This window comes from Elephas maximus, chromosome 24 (genome assembly GCF_024166365.1).
Source record: "Elephas maximus indicus isolate mEleMax1 chromosome 24, mEleMax1 primary haplotype, whole genome shotgun sequence".
Taxonomy (NCBI): Eukaryota; Metazoa; Chordata; class Mammalia; order Proboscidea; family Elephantidae; genus Elephas; species Elephas maximus.
In genome coordinates this window covers 15,131,209-15,149,127 of record NC_064842.1, presented here as the reverse complement: position 1 = coordinate 15,149,127, position 17,919 = coordinate 15,131,209, and the positions used below count along the sequence as shown (strand labels likewise).

The 17,919-nt window shown below is 37.5% G+C and overlaps 1 protein-coding gene across 7 annotated transcripts in view; it reads left to right on the top strand.

Moving 5' to 3' along the window:
* ENAH (ENAH actin regulator) overlaps positions 1–17,919 on the top strand; it is a 174,145-nt gene that overhangs the window by 111,220 nt on the left and 45,006 nt on the right. For 5 of the 7 annotated variants that reach the window (XM_049868467.1, XM_049868466.1, XM_049868465.1 and 2 more), the window contains exon 4: positions 16,545–16,629. In XM_049868467.1, the coding sequence (XP_049724424.1) occupies positions 16,545–16,629 (85 nt within the window). Of the gene's footprint in view, positions 1–8,006; positions 11,766–16,544; positions 16,630–17,919 lie in introns of those variants that run through there. The other 2 variants (XM_049868468.1, XM_049868463.1) reach the window with 2 other exon arrangements.

Sequence of the window (17,919 nt, the reverse complement as noted above, 5' to 3'; positions counted from 1 at the left end):
TTCTCTGGCGGCTGGACATCTTAACACTATTGCATTGTCTGACACAGGTCTAGCTGGTGACCTCAGTTCCCTTCAGGCTTGCTTTACAGTAAGCTTGAAATTTAATTATTGAATTTAATTTAGTGACAGCCCAGGTGTTAACCAGTTGCACCACCCAGGGACTCCCCAGTCAGCCCTTAGACCAAATATATTTAAATGATAATGTGTGCAAACACTTAATTCAGTGTTTTTCTCCTGTATCAGGCTCCTAAGTTCTGTCAGGCCATAGGCCACTTCTCACCCACCATGTGCATAGTAGGCAGGCAGGGAGTGGGACTACCATCAACATTTACACCAAGACCAGAGAGATGGAGTTTTAGCCAGGCGGAGGAATTGTGTTTCAGAAAAAATGGAACAGGAAGTGCAAGGGCCCGGATACAGGAGAGAGTGTGTTTATTTAACCTAGAGTCAGTAGGGGTCAGGTCACTTAAGAAATGTGAGTTGTGTTAAGGAGCTTGTTCTAAGAGCAGTGGAAAGCCATTGCAGGGTTGGTTATCTTGTACACACTATCAAAGGTATGCAAAGCCTACCTCCGGTCAGTGTAAGGTTGATTCCAAGTATTATCTGCAGAAGAGTCTAGGGACCTATTTCCCAGGAATTAATGTCCTTTCCAGTCAGTATCATCCAATTGAGGGTGTGTGATGTTAAGGCTGGAGGAAAATTCAGTGGACAACAGCAATTCTGATTTTGGATGAGAAAAAGTAACCCTTTGTGTTTAGTATAGTTTTATCACAATGAAGATCAGGATGGCAAAGGAAGCTCAATTCCTATGTGAATGGCACTGTCATAGTTAAATACTCTGAAAACTTCCAGAAAATAGAAGTGATTTGTTTTCTAGTGTGAGTCATCTCAAAAATTGTAAAAATCCACTGAAATAGCAGACCTACCTTGTAAGTGTTATTTTGGTATCAAACAGTGAATGGGCTTGGCTGCTAGCTGAGAAGTTGGAGGTTCAGGTCTACCCAGAGGCACCTCTGAAGAAAGACGTGGTGACCCACTTCCACAGAACCGGTCCCTGAAAACCCTGAAGAAAGACGTGGTGACCCACTTCCACAGAACCGGTCCCTGAAAACCCTGAAGAAAGACGTGGTGATCCACTTCCACAGAACCGGTCCCTGAAAACCCTAAAGAAAGACGTGGTGACCCACTTCCACAGAACCGGTCCCTGAAAACCCTGAAGAAAGACGTGGTGATCCACTTCCACAGAACCGGTCCCTGAAAACCGTGAAGAAAGACGTGGTGACCCACTTCCACAGAACCGGTCCCTGAAAACCCTGAAGAAAGACGTGGTGACCCACTTCCACAGAACCGGTCCCTGAAAACCCTGAAGAAAGACGTGGTGATCCACTTCCACAGAACCGGTCCCTGAAAACCCTGAAGAAAGACGTGGTGATCCACTTCCACAGAACCGGTCCCTGAAAACCCTGAAGAAAGACGTGGTGATCCACTTCCACAGAACCGGTCCCTGAAAACCCTGAAGAAAGACGTGGTGACCCACTTCCACAGAACCGGTCCCTGAAAACCCTGAAGAAAGACGTGGTGACCCACTTCCACAGAACCGGTCCCTGAAAACCCTGAAGAAAGACGTGGTGACCCACTTCCACAGAACCGGTCCCTGAAAACCCTGAAGAAAGACGTGGTGATCCACTTCCACAGAACCGGTCCCTGAAAACCCTGAAGAAAGACGTGGTGACCCACTTCCACAGAACCGGTCCCTGAAAACCCTGAAGAAAGACGTGGTGACCCACTTCCACAGAACCGGTCCCTGAAAACCGTGAAGAAAGACGTGGTGACCCACTTCCACAGAACCGGTCCCTGAAAACCCTGTGGACGCGGTTCTGCTCTGACACACGTGGGCCGGCGTGAGTCCAGCCGACTGGACGGCAGCTGGTAGTGGGAGTGCTGAGAGGAGCACCCAGGATGTTATGAAAACCTGTGAAAACCTAGTCTGAGGAATCTAAGAAGGCACCCCTAGGGAGAAGAGTTAAACTTAGACCCCTGAAAATAGTTTATCTTTTTTTTTGAGGGAGCCTGAGGGAAGTAGAGTGCAGCAGTGTTTAAAGAAAGTAATATTCCTGTTCATGGGGAGCTACATACCAGTATTTCTTTTTTTCTTTGCATTATTAAAAAACTTTGCCTATTGATGGCATGCTTTTCTGTGTAGTTTTATGTCTTGTTTGTTTTCACTTTACGTGATATCACAGTCTCACTTTGACACAAGAATGTATTATGATTTCCCTTTTTAATGTTCAGATAATATTCTGCTATATGCATATACTATAACTTAGTTGTTCCCCTAATGATGGTTTTTAATTATTTAATTTCATAAATAATACTTCAGTGGATGTTTTTGTACATAACTCTTCTTTCATTTTATGACTTAGAATACGTTTCTAAGAGTAGTATCATTGGATCAAGAGACATGTATCATTTAATTCCTGCTACCAGACCTTGGAAACTCTACGGGGCAGTTCTACTCTGTCCTATAGGGTCGCTATGATTCGGAATCGACTCGACGGCACTGGGTTTTTTGGGGTACCAGACCTTACCTGACCTTACCAGATTACTTTCTGAAATAGCTGCACCAATTTGCTTTTCCTGTGAAAGTTTGTTGAAAATGTTTTCAGGTCTTAGAGCTCTTAAGTAGTTTTTCTTGGCCCAAGCAGGATCCCTGGTGGTGCAATGGTTAAGAACTCAGCTGCTACCCAAAAGGTCGGCAGTTGGGATCCACCAGCTGCTCCTTGAAAACCCTACGGGGCAGTTCTACTCTGTTCTCTAGAGTCGCTGTGAGTTGGAATCGACTTGACGGCACTGGGTTTGGTTGGCCCATGTAGCTCTCTCCCCCAGACTCTTCTCTTCTTCAGCTGTGCAAGACTTCTGGTATAAGTCTTTCCCTTCATTAACTTTTTCTTAAAGCTCCTGTAGCTGTTGATTTTTAGACTGTATAAATAAATTTAGCAGAACCAATATTAGTGGCAAAGGTAATATAGTGGCACTTACTAGTAGATTTTATTTGTACATAAAGATCAAATTACTCAAAGTATTTCAGCAGACCAGAAGACACATACATATATTTATTTTAAAATGCAGCCTACAGTCCCATTCCTCCAAACTAAGAAACTTGTGATACATAAATAACTCTCAAGTATCTCTAATGCAATAATAGTAATTTATAATTTGTTTACATGAATAGATGTTTGAATCTCTATAATTTTATTCTTAGGTACCGTTTAAGTATTTTACTGCTCCAGGGGGATACTGTTCTTTTGGGAAATCTGTGTGAATTATATCTGTTCCCTCTTAAGTGGTTATTTTTGCCTCAGACCTTAAATAGTAAAGTCTTATTTTCAAGTTTCACATCCCTATCAAGAGCTAGGTTTTCAGGACTCCGTGATTGTCAATTAGCCCAGCATATTTCTCTGCCCAAGTTTTCTTCTTTATTCATTTAAATATGAATTTGAGTTTCGTTTAAGACTTTTTCACTAGCATTTCTGGAGCAGGTTTCTCCCTGTGGATAGTGATGATACTGTCCCTGCAGCTGGCTTGTGGAGCCTTGACTTGCTTTAAACAAGTCCTAAAAAAAAAACAAACAACAAAAAGGCCCACTGCTGTCCAGTGGGTTCTCACTCATAGTGACCCTACAGTAGGACAGAGTAGAGCTGCCCTATAAGGTTTCCAAGGAGTGGCTGGTGGATTCAGACTGCCAGCTGTTTGGTTAGCAGCCTCACTCTTAACCACTGGACCACCAGGGCTCCCCCCTCCAGAAAATAAAGTCCAGCATAAGCTAACTGCCAGATGGAGAGATGGTCAGACAAATATGGCAGAGATTACCTTTGAGCACCTTGATGTCTAGTGAGACAGCTAACTGTAAGCAGATATCTTGATATTAATTTAGCAATCACATGATAAATTGGAAAGCGCTTAGGCTCAACCAGTTAATATGGGGAGTTTATATTGTGTTTCCTTCTGGGCTTCTTTTGTTGATATTGAAGTCCCTTCCCCCTTTGGTGTTTTGTTTTGATTTTCAGTAAAAATAAATTGCTGCTTTTGTAGTTTATCAGGGTTGGCAGTAAGAGACTAACATGGTGTTTAACATGGTAAATGTCTTAAGAAGAAAGTAGGACAATATAAGCATATAAATTGAAATAAAATACTAAAAATATAATTTAAATATTTTAATAAGTATTTTGTGCACGATTTTCCTGAAGAAGAAGCACTTTATTGACTAACGTGTGTTCTTAAGTAAGAGTGGGGACATTACACTCCTAATTTTTTCTTAATTTTTATAAGTTTGGCGATACCTTTTTTTTTTTTCTCTCTCTCTCTGTTTAAATATACTGGCATCTCACCTAAACAACATACTATCATTGTTTGAAATGGCATACCAAAATTTTATGGCTTGCTCATTATAAGGCACTATATTTTTAAAGGAGTAGGGAAAAAAAGATGCATATTGTTATGGATATAATTACATTTCAGAGACTTAAGTTAATGATGTTGAGTTTGTAGAACATTTATTTTTATGTCTTTGCTGACATCCTACACCAGTTCTTTACTGATTTAACTCTTTTAATAATAAACCCCATTTGAGCAAACAAGTCCAGCTTATTTAATTTTTTTATGTATTCAACAAAATGTTTTTTAAATAAAATTTTAAATATTTTTCAGTGTCAAAAAGTCAGTTTGGATGCCTCTGTCGTTCAGATACTGGTTGTCCTGTGTTATTTTATGTAGAGGTTGCTTCTCGGTTTCGCTGATGAGACATCATGAATTATCGTGCAGAGAAAAAGAAGGGCAAGGGTAATAGGGTTCCCAAGGAAAAGGAGGCAGTTGTTGTGGTTTAACTAGGACAGTCCTGGTTTTCGATGAACCATTGTGAATGCATGAGTTTTCAGAGAGCCATGACCTGAGAAATGCCTTGAGTTTTGATTGCTGTTGGAGAGCAAGCCAACAGCAGGCAGAGGAGCTGCTGTGTGCTCACCTCTATGTGCCCTGGTGCTTGAGAAGGGCACGCGTGTCCTGGCTCTGCAGTCCTTCCAGGCGCTCAGGGTCCCGTTGGTGTTGGTAACGGAGTCACTTCGTTCTTTGTTTATGTCCAGTTCCCAGTCAGAAACTAGAGCCATTTAGAGCATTGCCTGACAGGAACTCCTCTTTGTTAATAGAACTCTAATGTCCAGCACAGCATTTTTTTTCAAACATAAGTAAGGTTTTTTTTTTTTATTATTATAAAGTTCTATGCTTATTCTAAAAATGTCAACAGTACAGAAAAGCATAAGGAAGAAAGTAAACATACCTAAAATCTCACCACCCAGAAATAATCAGCTTTAATATTCGTAGTGGAAAGGGTTGGGCATTTAGATCTTTTTCAATTTGGTGTTATAAACAATTCTGAGATGAAGAGCACAACACAAGCACAGTGTGCTTTTTTTTTTTTCTGCAGCAGCTTCATTGAACTATGCTGCATACACCATACAGTTTACCCCCTTGAAGTATATGAATCAATGTTTTTTAGTATATTTCTCAGATTGTGCAACATCAGTACAATCAATTTTAGAACATTTTCATCACCTAAAAAGAATTGTCATAACCCTTTAGCTGTCACCTTAGAACTTCAGCCCCTCCCATACTTTGTAGTCACCAGCAACCACTAATCTGTCTGTGGATTTACCTATTCTGACTATTTCATATAAATGGAATCACACAATATGTGGTCTTTTGCAACTGGCTTCTTTTACTTAGCATGATGTTTTCAGGGTTCCTCCATCTCCTAGGATGTATCATGCTTGGTATTTTGAAAACTGAGTGTGGTGTACAGTGAGAGTAATGACTAGATCCTAGGAATACTTTTTAAATTAAGAGATTAAAAAACAAAGCAAAAAGCCTTTCTCAGATCCTTTAGTTTTAAAAACACCCAACATTTTAAAACTTGGTAAATAGTTTAAAGCAGAGCTGTATTGCAATTTTCTATGCCATACTGAAGATAGAAATGAACACTTGACGAAATCGTGACGCCTCCGCCGTTTATTCTCTTAGTCCCAAGGCTCAGCTTTCTTGTCCAGCATCGCCCTACCTCCACTGCCTTCAGCTTTTCCACAACCTACAACTTTTGTAGCTCGGAGTGTTAGAAACTTCATACTTCATGTTTCTCTGATTTCTTTCTTCTCTTAAAGAGGTAGGAAAGGACAGATACATGGTTCTTGAAAGTATCTACACCTTTAGAGTGAAATCTCTTTTGGCTAAATGAATTTCAGCTCTCTACATGTGGGTGATTTGAAATTGTGTGCTCTTTCTTTAATAGTGATCTGAGGCAGCCTCAGATCATTGATCGACCCCCCCCACTCCCCCCACCCACAACACAGTGAGCTTTCCTCATGGAATTGGGTGTCTTTATCATTTTTCCCCAAACTTCATTTGTAGGCTGTTGGAATTCTGTTTTCTGTCTCCCACTCCCATTCACAGCAAAAGGAACCAAAACAAACCATTTTTGAACCCAAAATATTAGTTTGGACCACTTTGCCTAGAAATTTTCATATTATATAATTTTACATTATACTTACCTTTAAATTTTTTCTAAATGGCTAATAGAAAAAAGTATATATAAACACAGTGCCGTCAAGTCAGTTCCGACTCATAGCGACCCTATAGACAGAGTAGAACTGCCCCATAGAGTTTCCAATGGGCACCTGGCGGATTCAAACTGCCAACCCTTTAATTAATTAGCAGCTGTAGCGCTTAACCACTACACTACCAGGGTTTCCAAATATTATATATACACACATATATAATAAGACTGTCAAAGTAGAGAATAAGAATTCCTAGTGAAACCTCCCCCCCACACACACACAAAAAAAACCTGTTGCGGTCAAGTCGATTCCTACTCCTAGTGACCCTATAGGACAGGGTAGAACTGCCCCATAGGGTTTCCAAGGAGCCCTGGTGGCATAGTGGTTAAGAGCTCAGCTGCTAACCAAAAGGTTGGCAGTTTGAATCCACCAGCTGCTCCTTGGAAACCCTGTGGGGCAGTTCTGCTCTGTCCTATAGGGTTGTTATGAGTCGGAACTGACTCAGCGTCACCTGACAACAACAGTTGAGTGTTGGCTGCCAGAAAGTTCTGATTTGTGCAAAAAGAAGCATACCAGTTGACCAGTATCATAGGCAGGAGGCACATGCATATGTACAAAAGGCCCTCCAGCGGGAAAGAACATGGAGCACATTTGAGAAGTTGAAAGACCAGCGAGCGTAGCTGTGGGATAGAGAGTGACAGCGTATGTATTGGGTGGGCTGTGCAGTGATCAGGTCGTGGGGAGAAAGCACTGAATTTTGATGTTTATCTTAAGAGTAATGTAAAGCAATTAAAGAGCATTTATTAAGAGAGATAATTTGATCTGGTTTACTTATTAAAATACCACTCTGGTTGCAGTGGGGAAAAGAAAAAAAAAAGAAGAGGTGCCAAAATTAGAAGAAGGGGTGCTATTGTAATAGTTTAGGCTGGTGGTCTCCTAATGTCTGAGCTTATCCTCTAATACATGTTAGTGTATAGTTTATATATGTACTTCGGTACTGAGATATCTTGCATACGCTGTAAAACAAGAAAAGACGGGAATAGAAGAAGGATGAGAAAAAAATTAATGGAAATAGAAATGCTACTAGTATTTTCTTCCCTGCCTCAATGTTTTTAGACCTTCTGGGATATATGCATCCCATTATGAAGACTACTGGAGCCCTGGTAGGCCAGTGGTTAAGAGCTTGGCTGCTAACCAAAAGGTCGACAGTTCGAATTCACCAGCCACTCCTTGGAAACCCTGTGGGCAGTTCTACTCTGTCCTGTAGGATCACTATGCGTCCGAATTGACTTGAGGGCAACAGGCTTGGTTTTTTGGTTTACGAAGACTACTAGTCTTCAAGAGAGATAACAAGCAGAGTGCAGTGGAAATAGTTTGAGAGAGAAATTAGTTTTTTTTTAATGGCAGGAAGTGGAAATTGATTAAATAGTCGGAATCAACTGTTAGCAGTCATTTTCAGTATTTATTTAGGAGAAAGGAATAAAATGCATTGGAGCTCTGAAGTTGGGAGGAAGGGTTCTCAGAGTATCAGAAATGAAGGGGTGGGGGAGGCCGGTTATATACAGCTTTGCCTAAGATTGAGTTTTTTAAGAAAAGTACTGTATGATTATATTCTTTTATTGTGGCTGTCAATGCATGTTCTATTTCCTAAAATAAATAAATATTTTCTCTTATTAAAATTATGTATATATGTATCTATACAAAGGGTTGGCAGTTCGAATCCGCCAGGCGCTCCTTGGAAACTCTGTGGGGCAGTTGTACTCCATCCTGTAGGGTCGCTATGAGTCGGAATCGACTCGAGGGCACTGGGTGCTGGGTATGGAGCCCTGACGGCACGGTGGTTGAGAGCTCGGCTGCTGATGAAAAGATGGGCGGTTCAAATCCACCAGCCACTCCTTGGAAACACTTCTGCTCTGTAGGATTGCTATCCGTCGGAGTCAACTCGACAACAGTGGTTTTTTTTTTTTTCCGATATATATTAAAACAAGATTTGAAATAATACTTTTGAAAATGTTTCAAAATTCTGCTTTGAAAATACCATTGCTTTGGATAACATTTATGGTTTGTAATTCTTGTGTCTCCTAGCACGCTGCCCTGCAATATGGTACCTGTTTTTTGGATGCAGGCAGCCATGCCACTGCAGTATCTTCCTTCTCTCTATTCTAGATACCTTAGGAAAAAGCAGACATGTTTTCCTTTTCACTCTCTAAAATGTATACGTAGAGCCTGGCAATCACGAGAGAAATATCTGGGGGCCTTATGGATGCTCGAAAGTGTGAAAACCACTAGTTCTGTTGCTGCACTGACTGAGTCACTCAACAGACCAGCTTTCCGCAGAGGCAAATCAAATTCAAACCAGCCTTTAAACAAACATTGTCTCCTTTAGTCCTCAGAAAAATGCTGAGGTGAGTAGTGTCCCATTACAAAGGGCGTTGGGACTAACAGCTAATAGTGGAAACATGAATGCTGAGGGTCTACATAGTAACTTTCCAATGCTGAGCAAATCTAAACAGCCTGTCACTTTCTGCTAACATCCCACCCCAGATTTCTACATTTTCCTGCTCGTACAAACCCCCTAATGGTGAAATACAGGAGGAAAAGCCCGGAAAATGACTGTTTCTCAGACTGGATGAGAAATAAATGACCAGCCATGACTAGACAATTTTAGTGTCCGAGTAGCTGATGGAGAGGATCATTTTTCTTCTGTAGACATCTAATATGTTAAATTTTATATTTTTGGTACATCTCACCCCTAAGCCTATTTTAGTATGCCTTTTTGACTTAAAGAGGAAGGAGCCCTGATGGCACAGTGTTTAAGTGCTGGACTGCTAACTGAAAGGTTGGTGGTTCAAACCCCCAGCTGCTCTAAGGGAGAAAGATGTGGCAATCTACTCCTGTAAAGGCTGCAGCCCTGAAAACTCTATGGGGAGGTTCTGCTCTGTCCTGCGGGGTCCCTCCCTATCAGTCGGAATTGACTGAACGGCAACCAGTTTTTTTTTTTTTTTCCTGGTAACTAAATGAGAAATGTCCTTTCATAGGTAAAATGTAAGGTATTTGGAACATCTGTGCTAGTTCTAAAAGTAATTATGGTGAAATTACCGTATTACTGAATGTTATTCAAACCTGGACAATGAATGTTCTTTCCCATTTTCCGTCCCCACCCCCGCCACTGGTTGAAGAAAGGGTTAATTGCATCAGTATTAAACAGGAAGTGCTGTTAGCCTTATGCATATGATAGAATAAATAATTTAGTGTCTTCAGGAAATGCAAACTGCAGTAGAATTCAAGCAGCCTTATCAGAATTTCAATCAGTATTTTACCTGATAGTATGAAGTAAAAGTCAGTAGAAAGAGGATGCTTAGGGTTACCAAGTGCGAGAATGTTGTATAATAGTTTAAACTGTGAGAAGATGGAGGGTTGGTTGCAATTGTTTGTCTTACGCAGTGATGATGGTTCACCTGCATCCTGACGATTGTCAGGAGGAAGGCGATGACTTTTTGCCAAAATGATTGGTAACGGGGTGTGGCAGTTTCTTTGCTGTCAGAGACGAGATAATTTCTCAAGTTTTTCTTGTAAGTTTTTATGTTTTCCTTTAAATATGGATTAAAAGAACTGTAAAACCTGAAAATTAGGCTTTTTTTTTTTTTTACGTTGATAGATGTTATTTACAAACATTCGTAAGATGGATATAAAAAGCAGTTTAAACTTAAAATACAGTTATTCTAGATTGTTTCTCTCCTTAGCTCAGAAGTTTTATCGGCATGCCTGTGGTCTTTTCTGTATCTTACGTCAGCACTGTAAATATTTCTGTGCATGTGATTTTAATGATGGGGTAGTTGGAAGTACTTAGCAAAAGTGATGTTTATCAATCTTAATTATTTCCTTGTGTTTGAAAATATCTGCTGTATGTAATATTTTTAAAATTGAGACTTCAGTTTGATGGGGTTATATAAATCTAATTTCTATCAAAAATTATTATTTAAGACTTACTACCATTTTCAGATGTATGCATCTTTTAAATGTAAATTGGTTTGGATCTATTTTATGGAAACTTAGTTAGCATAAGTTGTATTATTTAAAAAATACAGTTTGGGGGAGGGGAGTCAAAATACTGTCTTGTTTGCCTTGATGTGGTCTTTCTTAACCCAGTATATTTTTAACCCATTAACTATTTCCTGGTTAATGTCAATGAAAAAAGAAAACCTTTCCAAAGCTGAAAATAATTTTCTTGGGGTTTTACTGAAATTTATCGATGTATAAATTCTTTGATTTTGGATAAACCCTTCTCCTTTTCATAAATTACCACCTCCTTCTCATTGAGTTTTCTGCTAAGGAGAATATACTTCATTAAGAAGTAAGCTAAATATTAATGTAGATAACCTAAATATTAAATGACTTTTGGAACTGGCCACACATTTTAAATAAGGTATTTTGACAGATATGTATATAAAGAAAAAAAGGAACAATCCAATGTAGCGTGGAAGAACAAAGAGTAGCTTTAATTTTCCAAAGTTCAAAGCAAATGAGAATATTCTCATTTTACCAGTGAATATAAAACTTCTTAGTTCAGTAGGCTCTGTTTACCAGTAGTTTCGTTTGGTCTTTTTTCAATCAGTAGAAATCAGTTATTTTCCAATTAGTGTTAAACATTTCCCCTAAATTTTTTTTTTCAAATGCAAACTCTACTAAATGAGCAATACTAAAAAAAAAAAGGGTAGTAGCTATCATGAAATTAACTCTAATGGCCATAAATCTTGACTTCCTACACCTCGTCCCAGCTTACTTTTTAAAATTATAATCTTCAACTGTGGATTGCATTCTTGGATTGTGTAACTCAGGAAACAAATTAAGCTATCCACTAATGCATGATTTGATCTGTGGCTTATTTAGGGTTTTTCCACAAATAATATACAACATTTCTTAAAAGGCTTATGTTAAAGGAGAAACGTTTTGTATTAAATTACAGAGCTTTCCAGGATGAGGATCTAGATAGGACGTACGTATAAATACATTTTGAACATTTCAAAGCACCTTTTAGTTTACGTGAAGTTCTTCAGATGGCCCCGTTGTACTTTGAAGCTTCTAACACCAAGGTGTCTGTTGCAGCCCAGAGCAAGGTTACTGCTACGCAGGACAGCACTAATTTGCGATGTATTTTCTGTGGTAAGCAACATTATGTTTACATTCCTTTTTCAAGCTGTGCTACATACTACTTGCACATTTCCATAACTTTTGTTTCCTTAGGCCATAGTCTGATTTGTGGTATTCGGGATCTAGAGCAAGCTACTGTTTTTATGTTGTAATATTCGTTGTGGCTCATGTAGATGATTTGGTCAGCTTTTGAGTTGGCCTGTTAGTGAGGATTAAGTTAGAATTAAGATCTTATAATTAATTCTTGTTCACCTGTCCAAACACAAATGAGAGGGGTTTTTATTTTTAACTATTTTGTTTGGAAGCAAACTTTTAATTTAGAATTTAAAGAAAAAAATTATATCCGTCCTAATGTAATTTGGGAAATGTAAATGTGCTCCGTTTGGAGGAAGCTTCTGTATAACTTGAGTTAATTTTAGGTGTGCATGTTGTGAGGCAGATGTGAGCTATTGTTTTAATGGGTGATTTCTGATCGATGGCCTCCTTTATTCACTAGGTTAGGTACCTGTGGCTCAGGAGTGAATTTAGGCCTATAGAGTCTTTGCTTTTCACCCCCGCCTTCATACACACACATGTGCACATGTGTGTGGTTTTTGCATGGACAAACTAGATCTGTTACTTAGCCACTCCAAATTAGAGATAATTAATCCTTGTCTATATTCTTGTATTTTTATCCCTATTTAGTTTTAAAACTTTGTTTTGAAAACCCAAGTTCCAAAAAGCAACTTTAATTCTTTGACCCTTTTTTCTTTTGACTCATGTATTGCTTGACTAACCCACTACCCAGTACAGCCAGGTTATTTTATTAGGGAGTTATAAAATTATATTCTGCTAAAATTTTATACCAACAGTTTAGAATATTGCTGTGTGTATTCACTTTGTCCTGTGTGACTCAGTTTTTAGTATCAGCATTACTGATACTGTTTCTTTACCTATGAAGAGAATTATTTTTAAAATTTATGTACCTACTTGGTTTACTGGTTTAGGCAAAGAAACTTGTGTTGTAAGTTTCCCCCCCAAATTTAATGTCTTTTGAAATCAGTCATCTGAAGTTATATTTTAGGATTGTTCCAGGTAACACAGTTACAGCAGTGAGCCTATGCCTGGCTCTTTATAAGTCCTCCTTGCCTCCCAGTTCTGCAATTAAATGTTGTAGATTAAGTTTTTAATCAGTGACTTTCTGCCTCCTCCTGGGGGTTCTTCCAGGCCTTAGCTAGCTGTGAGTGATTATTTGTGTTTGTGTTTATTTCATTTTGAAAACTTCCTTGATGTTATTATATATTTGCTCCTTAATATGTTGATATTCACATATAGAATAATAGTTCACCCAGTTGCAGAGAAAAGATGGATTTGACCTTAATAAAGGTGAAATTTTAAGTCGTTAAATATTATCTTAATTGATTTAATCTTCATTTGCCAATATTACCTTAATTGATTTAACCATGTATAAGCAATAATATAATTACCACTTTGCGAAGTTTAAACTTGATTGCATTGTGTATTATACCCTTATTTGTTGTCTAGTCATGTGTTTTTAAATAATCTGTGGCTAAGTGTGAAACTAGATTTATTTGTGAAAATTAAAATGTGGCATAAGTGAAATGTGCATTAGCCAAGACTCAATATTAAAGGCAAGACTGAAATGCCATACTTGGTGTAGAGATCTTACTACCATCCTTTATAGGATACCAGGTCAGTCGCATTGCCACGCTTTATTAGAAACAGTAAGGTAATTCAGATGATTTGCTATAGGGAAAAAGTGCACATATCTGTTTTTTCTAACCAGGACAAATTAAGATCGACCATTGTCTTTAGGGTCATAGAACAGGGAGAAAATTAAGCTCCAAACAGCTACTGTCCTTGATGATAATAGAGTAGGAACAAAGCAGGTTCACTTATTTCTTAACCTTGGTTGTTTCTTCTGTTTTTCCCCATTCCAAAAAAGGGCTATTAATCATCACATGGTGCTCATGAAATATTGTCATTTGCCCACTGAAATGGTTAGGAAAGTACCTTTTTTTGTATTCTATGAGAACACAGATACTCATTTAGGTATATGACTTACGTGAAGTAATATTCTAGCAAGCAGTGGCGGCTGACAGCCTTGCCTAATATTAGTTGCTGCTTCATGCTGTATGTGGTGTCTTTGGTATTCTTTGCCAGTTTTCTGACCTATTAGAATGTTCCATAGGAGGGAAAAAATGTGTACCTGAAATTCATGATTTATTTGGAACTTTTATTTAATGCTTAAAGTGTGTTTATATTATTTTTAAATGCACGTGGTTTCAATGTGCTTATCATTGTAATTTGACAATATTAAAGAAAAAACAAAGCAACCAGATTAAATATAAATGTGAGAAAATGCGAAGGGGAACCCCCCACCATCACCGTTTAAAAAATGTTTATGGAAGGACAAATAACCCATTATCACAAAGAACCAGGTAGAAAGGAATTAGAAGAGTTTTTCTTTGAGAAAAATTCCTCCCACTTTATAAGGACCTTCTTTGAAATTTCCTTCTCAGCTGTATGAATAAACTGTAGGAATTATTTTTATAATGATATCACCCATAAAATATTGCTCACAGTTTTTAAACCTTGATAAACAAGTTGGCTGAATAAGCTTTTAGCTTAAAAAAAAAAAATCTAAAGGAGTTTCTGTAAATTGCTAAATGATACTTTTTCTTCTCATTTAGTTTTTTGTTTGTACGAGTTATTTCACACTTTTTTTAGGTTTTTTAAAAATCTGTTGAATAAAAGCAGTAGGGTTGAGTTGAAATTTTTGACATCTTTTTATTGAATTTATATGTTTGAATTAAAACTTATATTGCTAGATTTAGTTGGTGAATTTATTAATCCATTAATATTATCATTGAGATAATGCCTTTTCTAGATAGTATGATTACATTCTTGATTGATGGAATAGTAAGATTGTATTTTTCTTTGAGAGAGATGCCAAATAACAGGTCTAACTCACTGGCATTCAGCTGTTTAAGTATTTAAACATGAGGTTTTCACTTAAATACTCAAAAATAAGTTATTTTCAAAAGTAGTTAGGCCAAAATGGTCTCATGAGTTTTTCATTCTAAATGTTTGCATTTAATTTTTTCGATAAGTGTAACTTTGACTGTATAAGGTACTTCCTTTAAATATACTACATTTTCTCAAATTTACTCTGTCCACCCCTTCCTGCTAGAATAGGCAGACTTTCCCCTGTGAAGTATTAGGCATTAGCGTATGGCTTCAAATGACAGTCTGTTTTTACATCATTATGTTAATTTCCCAAGGAAAGAATTCCAGTCTGTTTACTTGACAACAGCTATATATTTTCATTTATGCAAACATTTAACTGTGTATGTATTTAATTTTTTAAAGTTTTTGTGTTTTTTATTATTTATTAAATGGGATTAATATATTTTTATATTTCTTTTATTTGGTTACTCAAAACAGCAGACTCTTTTAGGAAATCTAATTAAGCATATTACTGCAGTTGTCATCTAATTTGTCTTTGGAGGACAAATTAAATGATTAAAAACATTTATAAAGAGGTGAGGAAAAAATTTATTAGGTAAGTTCAGATCAAATTATTTCTGATGTCCTACACTTGGGATCTACCAGTACTGCATTACTTCCTAATGAATCTCATCCTTCTAGTTGTGAAGTCACTCCCACTAGTATAAAATAAATACTCGGTGCTGTTGTCTTCGATAGAATTACAAGGATTTGTTTTAGTGTACAGCATTTATTTACTTACTGCATCTATTTATTCACTATTTTTTATACTAGTGGTCTACAGAAAGCTTTCCAAATATCTGCTAAGGGCATTTACTGGCACATTAGAATTCAAAACTGTGTACAGTATATCATGACTCACTTTCTTCTCCAAGAGTGGAAGATTACTATTTCTCTCTTGTTTGTTGGAGTAGATTTCAGGATTGTTTTATTTAAACTCTAGGAATTATTTGTTACGTCCAGTATTTATCTCATTTTATGACACAGTTCTTAAAACCAGTGACATTAAGGTATCCCATAGTTTAGTGGCATTCTAAGATGCTGTCACTTGGTTGGCATCGTATGAGTACATGGCAATGGCTGGGCGTTAGTTTCTCGGGACAGAACCATGTTGTGGGTGTAGGTGTTCTCGTTACCCCAAATGAAAAGTTATTAAGATTACCCCTGTTGCATTAAAAATGTAGCTGGGTAGGTTAAGTATTATATAGAAGTTTAGCATATGTTTGTTTTCACCAGTCCTGGAAATGCCAGGCCTTAAACAAAAATTGCAGCTTAAATTGGGCAAGTTTGTTAAATACATTAGCGTGCTTCAGTCTAGTAATAAGGTTCTCATGCTTTCTCTCTCCTGTTTTTCATTTCCAGTGTTCTATTTAGGTGAGTTTTTGAATTCTGATTTTTCATTTAAGTTTTCCCTCTTCACTTCATGAATAATTACACCAAAAAGAACGTCTCATTGTCTTAGAAAATGTCCAGCTTAGGTGCCTATTCAGATGCTCATTGAACACTTGTTTTACTCAAGCTCTTCATATATAAATGTTTATTTTCCTTTATTGTTGATGTTTTTCCATTTGTTTCAAGTAAGCCTTCTGGAGATGATGACAGTATTATGTTGCAGCCTTTCATTTGCTGTGTGTTATGTAAAGCTTATATTTTATTTTGCTAGACAAAAAGAAGACACATTTGTAAATATGTGGTGGTTTTATGTTATTCTCATGGTTTTACCTCCATTGTCCAACTAAACGTAAAGCTAATATTCATCTGAATGTTTTCCTCCCTTTATAGGGCCAACATTGCCTAGACAGAACTCACAACTACCCGCCCAAGTACAGAATGGTCCTTCACAAGAGGAATTGGAGATTCAAAGAAGGTAAGCTTACATTATTGTTTGCACCTTTTCTTTTTACTCTACAGGACTAAACTATGAACATACTAATGTTAAAAGTAGATTGTGTCTTGTCAGCCATTTGAAAGGCAGAACTTTTATTCTTATATTACTAAATATTTGGAATAACCATTAATAAGTGAGGAGATACTTGTTATGCTAGACACAAAATGTTAAAGTTTCTTGTCTGTTCTTTTGTAAAAATCACACTCATGGTAAATTTAAACTATTTTCAATGGACTTAATGGCATACAAAATATCTTTAGACTTCAAGGAGTTTTATTTTTATACTGATGGTGTTGGTTGTCATCAAGTCTGTTCTGGCTCGTGACAACTCCACGCATGCAGAGTAGAAGTGCACTCCACAGGATTTTCAAGGCTGCCATCTTTGGGAAGCAGATTGCCAAGCCTGTCTTCTGAGGAGCTTCTGGATGGGTTCAGACTACCAACCTTTTGGCTAGTAGTTACAGATTAATCTGCAACCAGTATGACTTTACGTGATTAATTTAACTAGGAAGTTGAAATAGTCTTGGCTGGTTCTGTAAGATATTGATCTTGAGATATTACCATCAGGTTTAATAGTGTAATATAAGATCATTCTGTTTATATCTGAACTGCTGATTGAATAAAATTGTTAACATTGTCATTTCAGTGGAGTTTAGAACTTCACTCGAAATTATAATATAGCCTCATTTGGGGGTTAGCGTGCTCAACTGCTAACCAGAAGATTGGAGGTTTGAGTCTATCCAGAGATGCCTCCAAAGAAAAGTTTGGCAATCTACTTTTGAAGAATCAGCCATTGAAAACCCTAATGGAGCACAGTTCTAATCTGACACACATTGGGGTCTCCATGAGTCAGAACTGACTTGACAGCAGCTGTTTGTTTTTTGTTTTTGGTTGTCATCATTATTTTTCTGAATTAGCGGAGACTTTGTAACAAAAGTTTTACAAAATTCAAGTACATTCAGTAACTAAAATGGAGCAAGCCAAACTAGATATCCCATTTTTTAAACAAAATGATAACTTTTTAGAGATGACTGATGCTTTTAATCCCTGTTTTGTTCTGTTGATAACCATTGTTAGATGGACCTCTGTATGGGTGAACTTTTCCAGTTGAGAAGCATTTGCTCCACAGCAAGCCAGTAATTCTAATCATTTCTTCATGTGAGCTTTGATTTGGATCTCACGTTTGAAAACGTGCTCTGTTTTCATTTTCTGCGTCTATATTGTCTTAATATATGTGTCAAGTTCCCCTGACAGCAGGCAGTCAGAGGG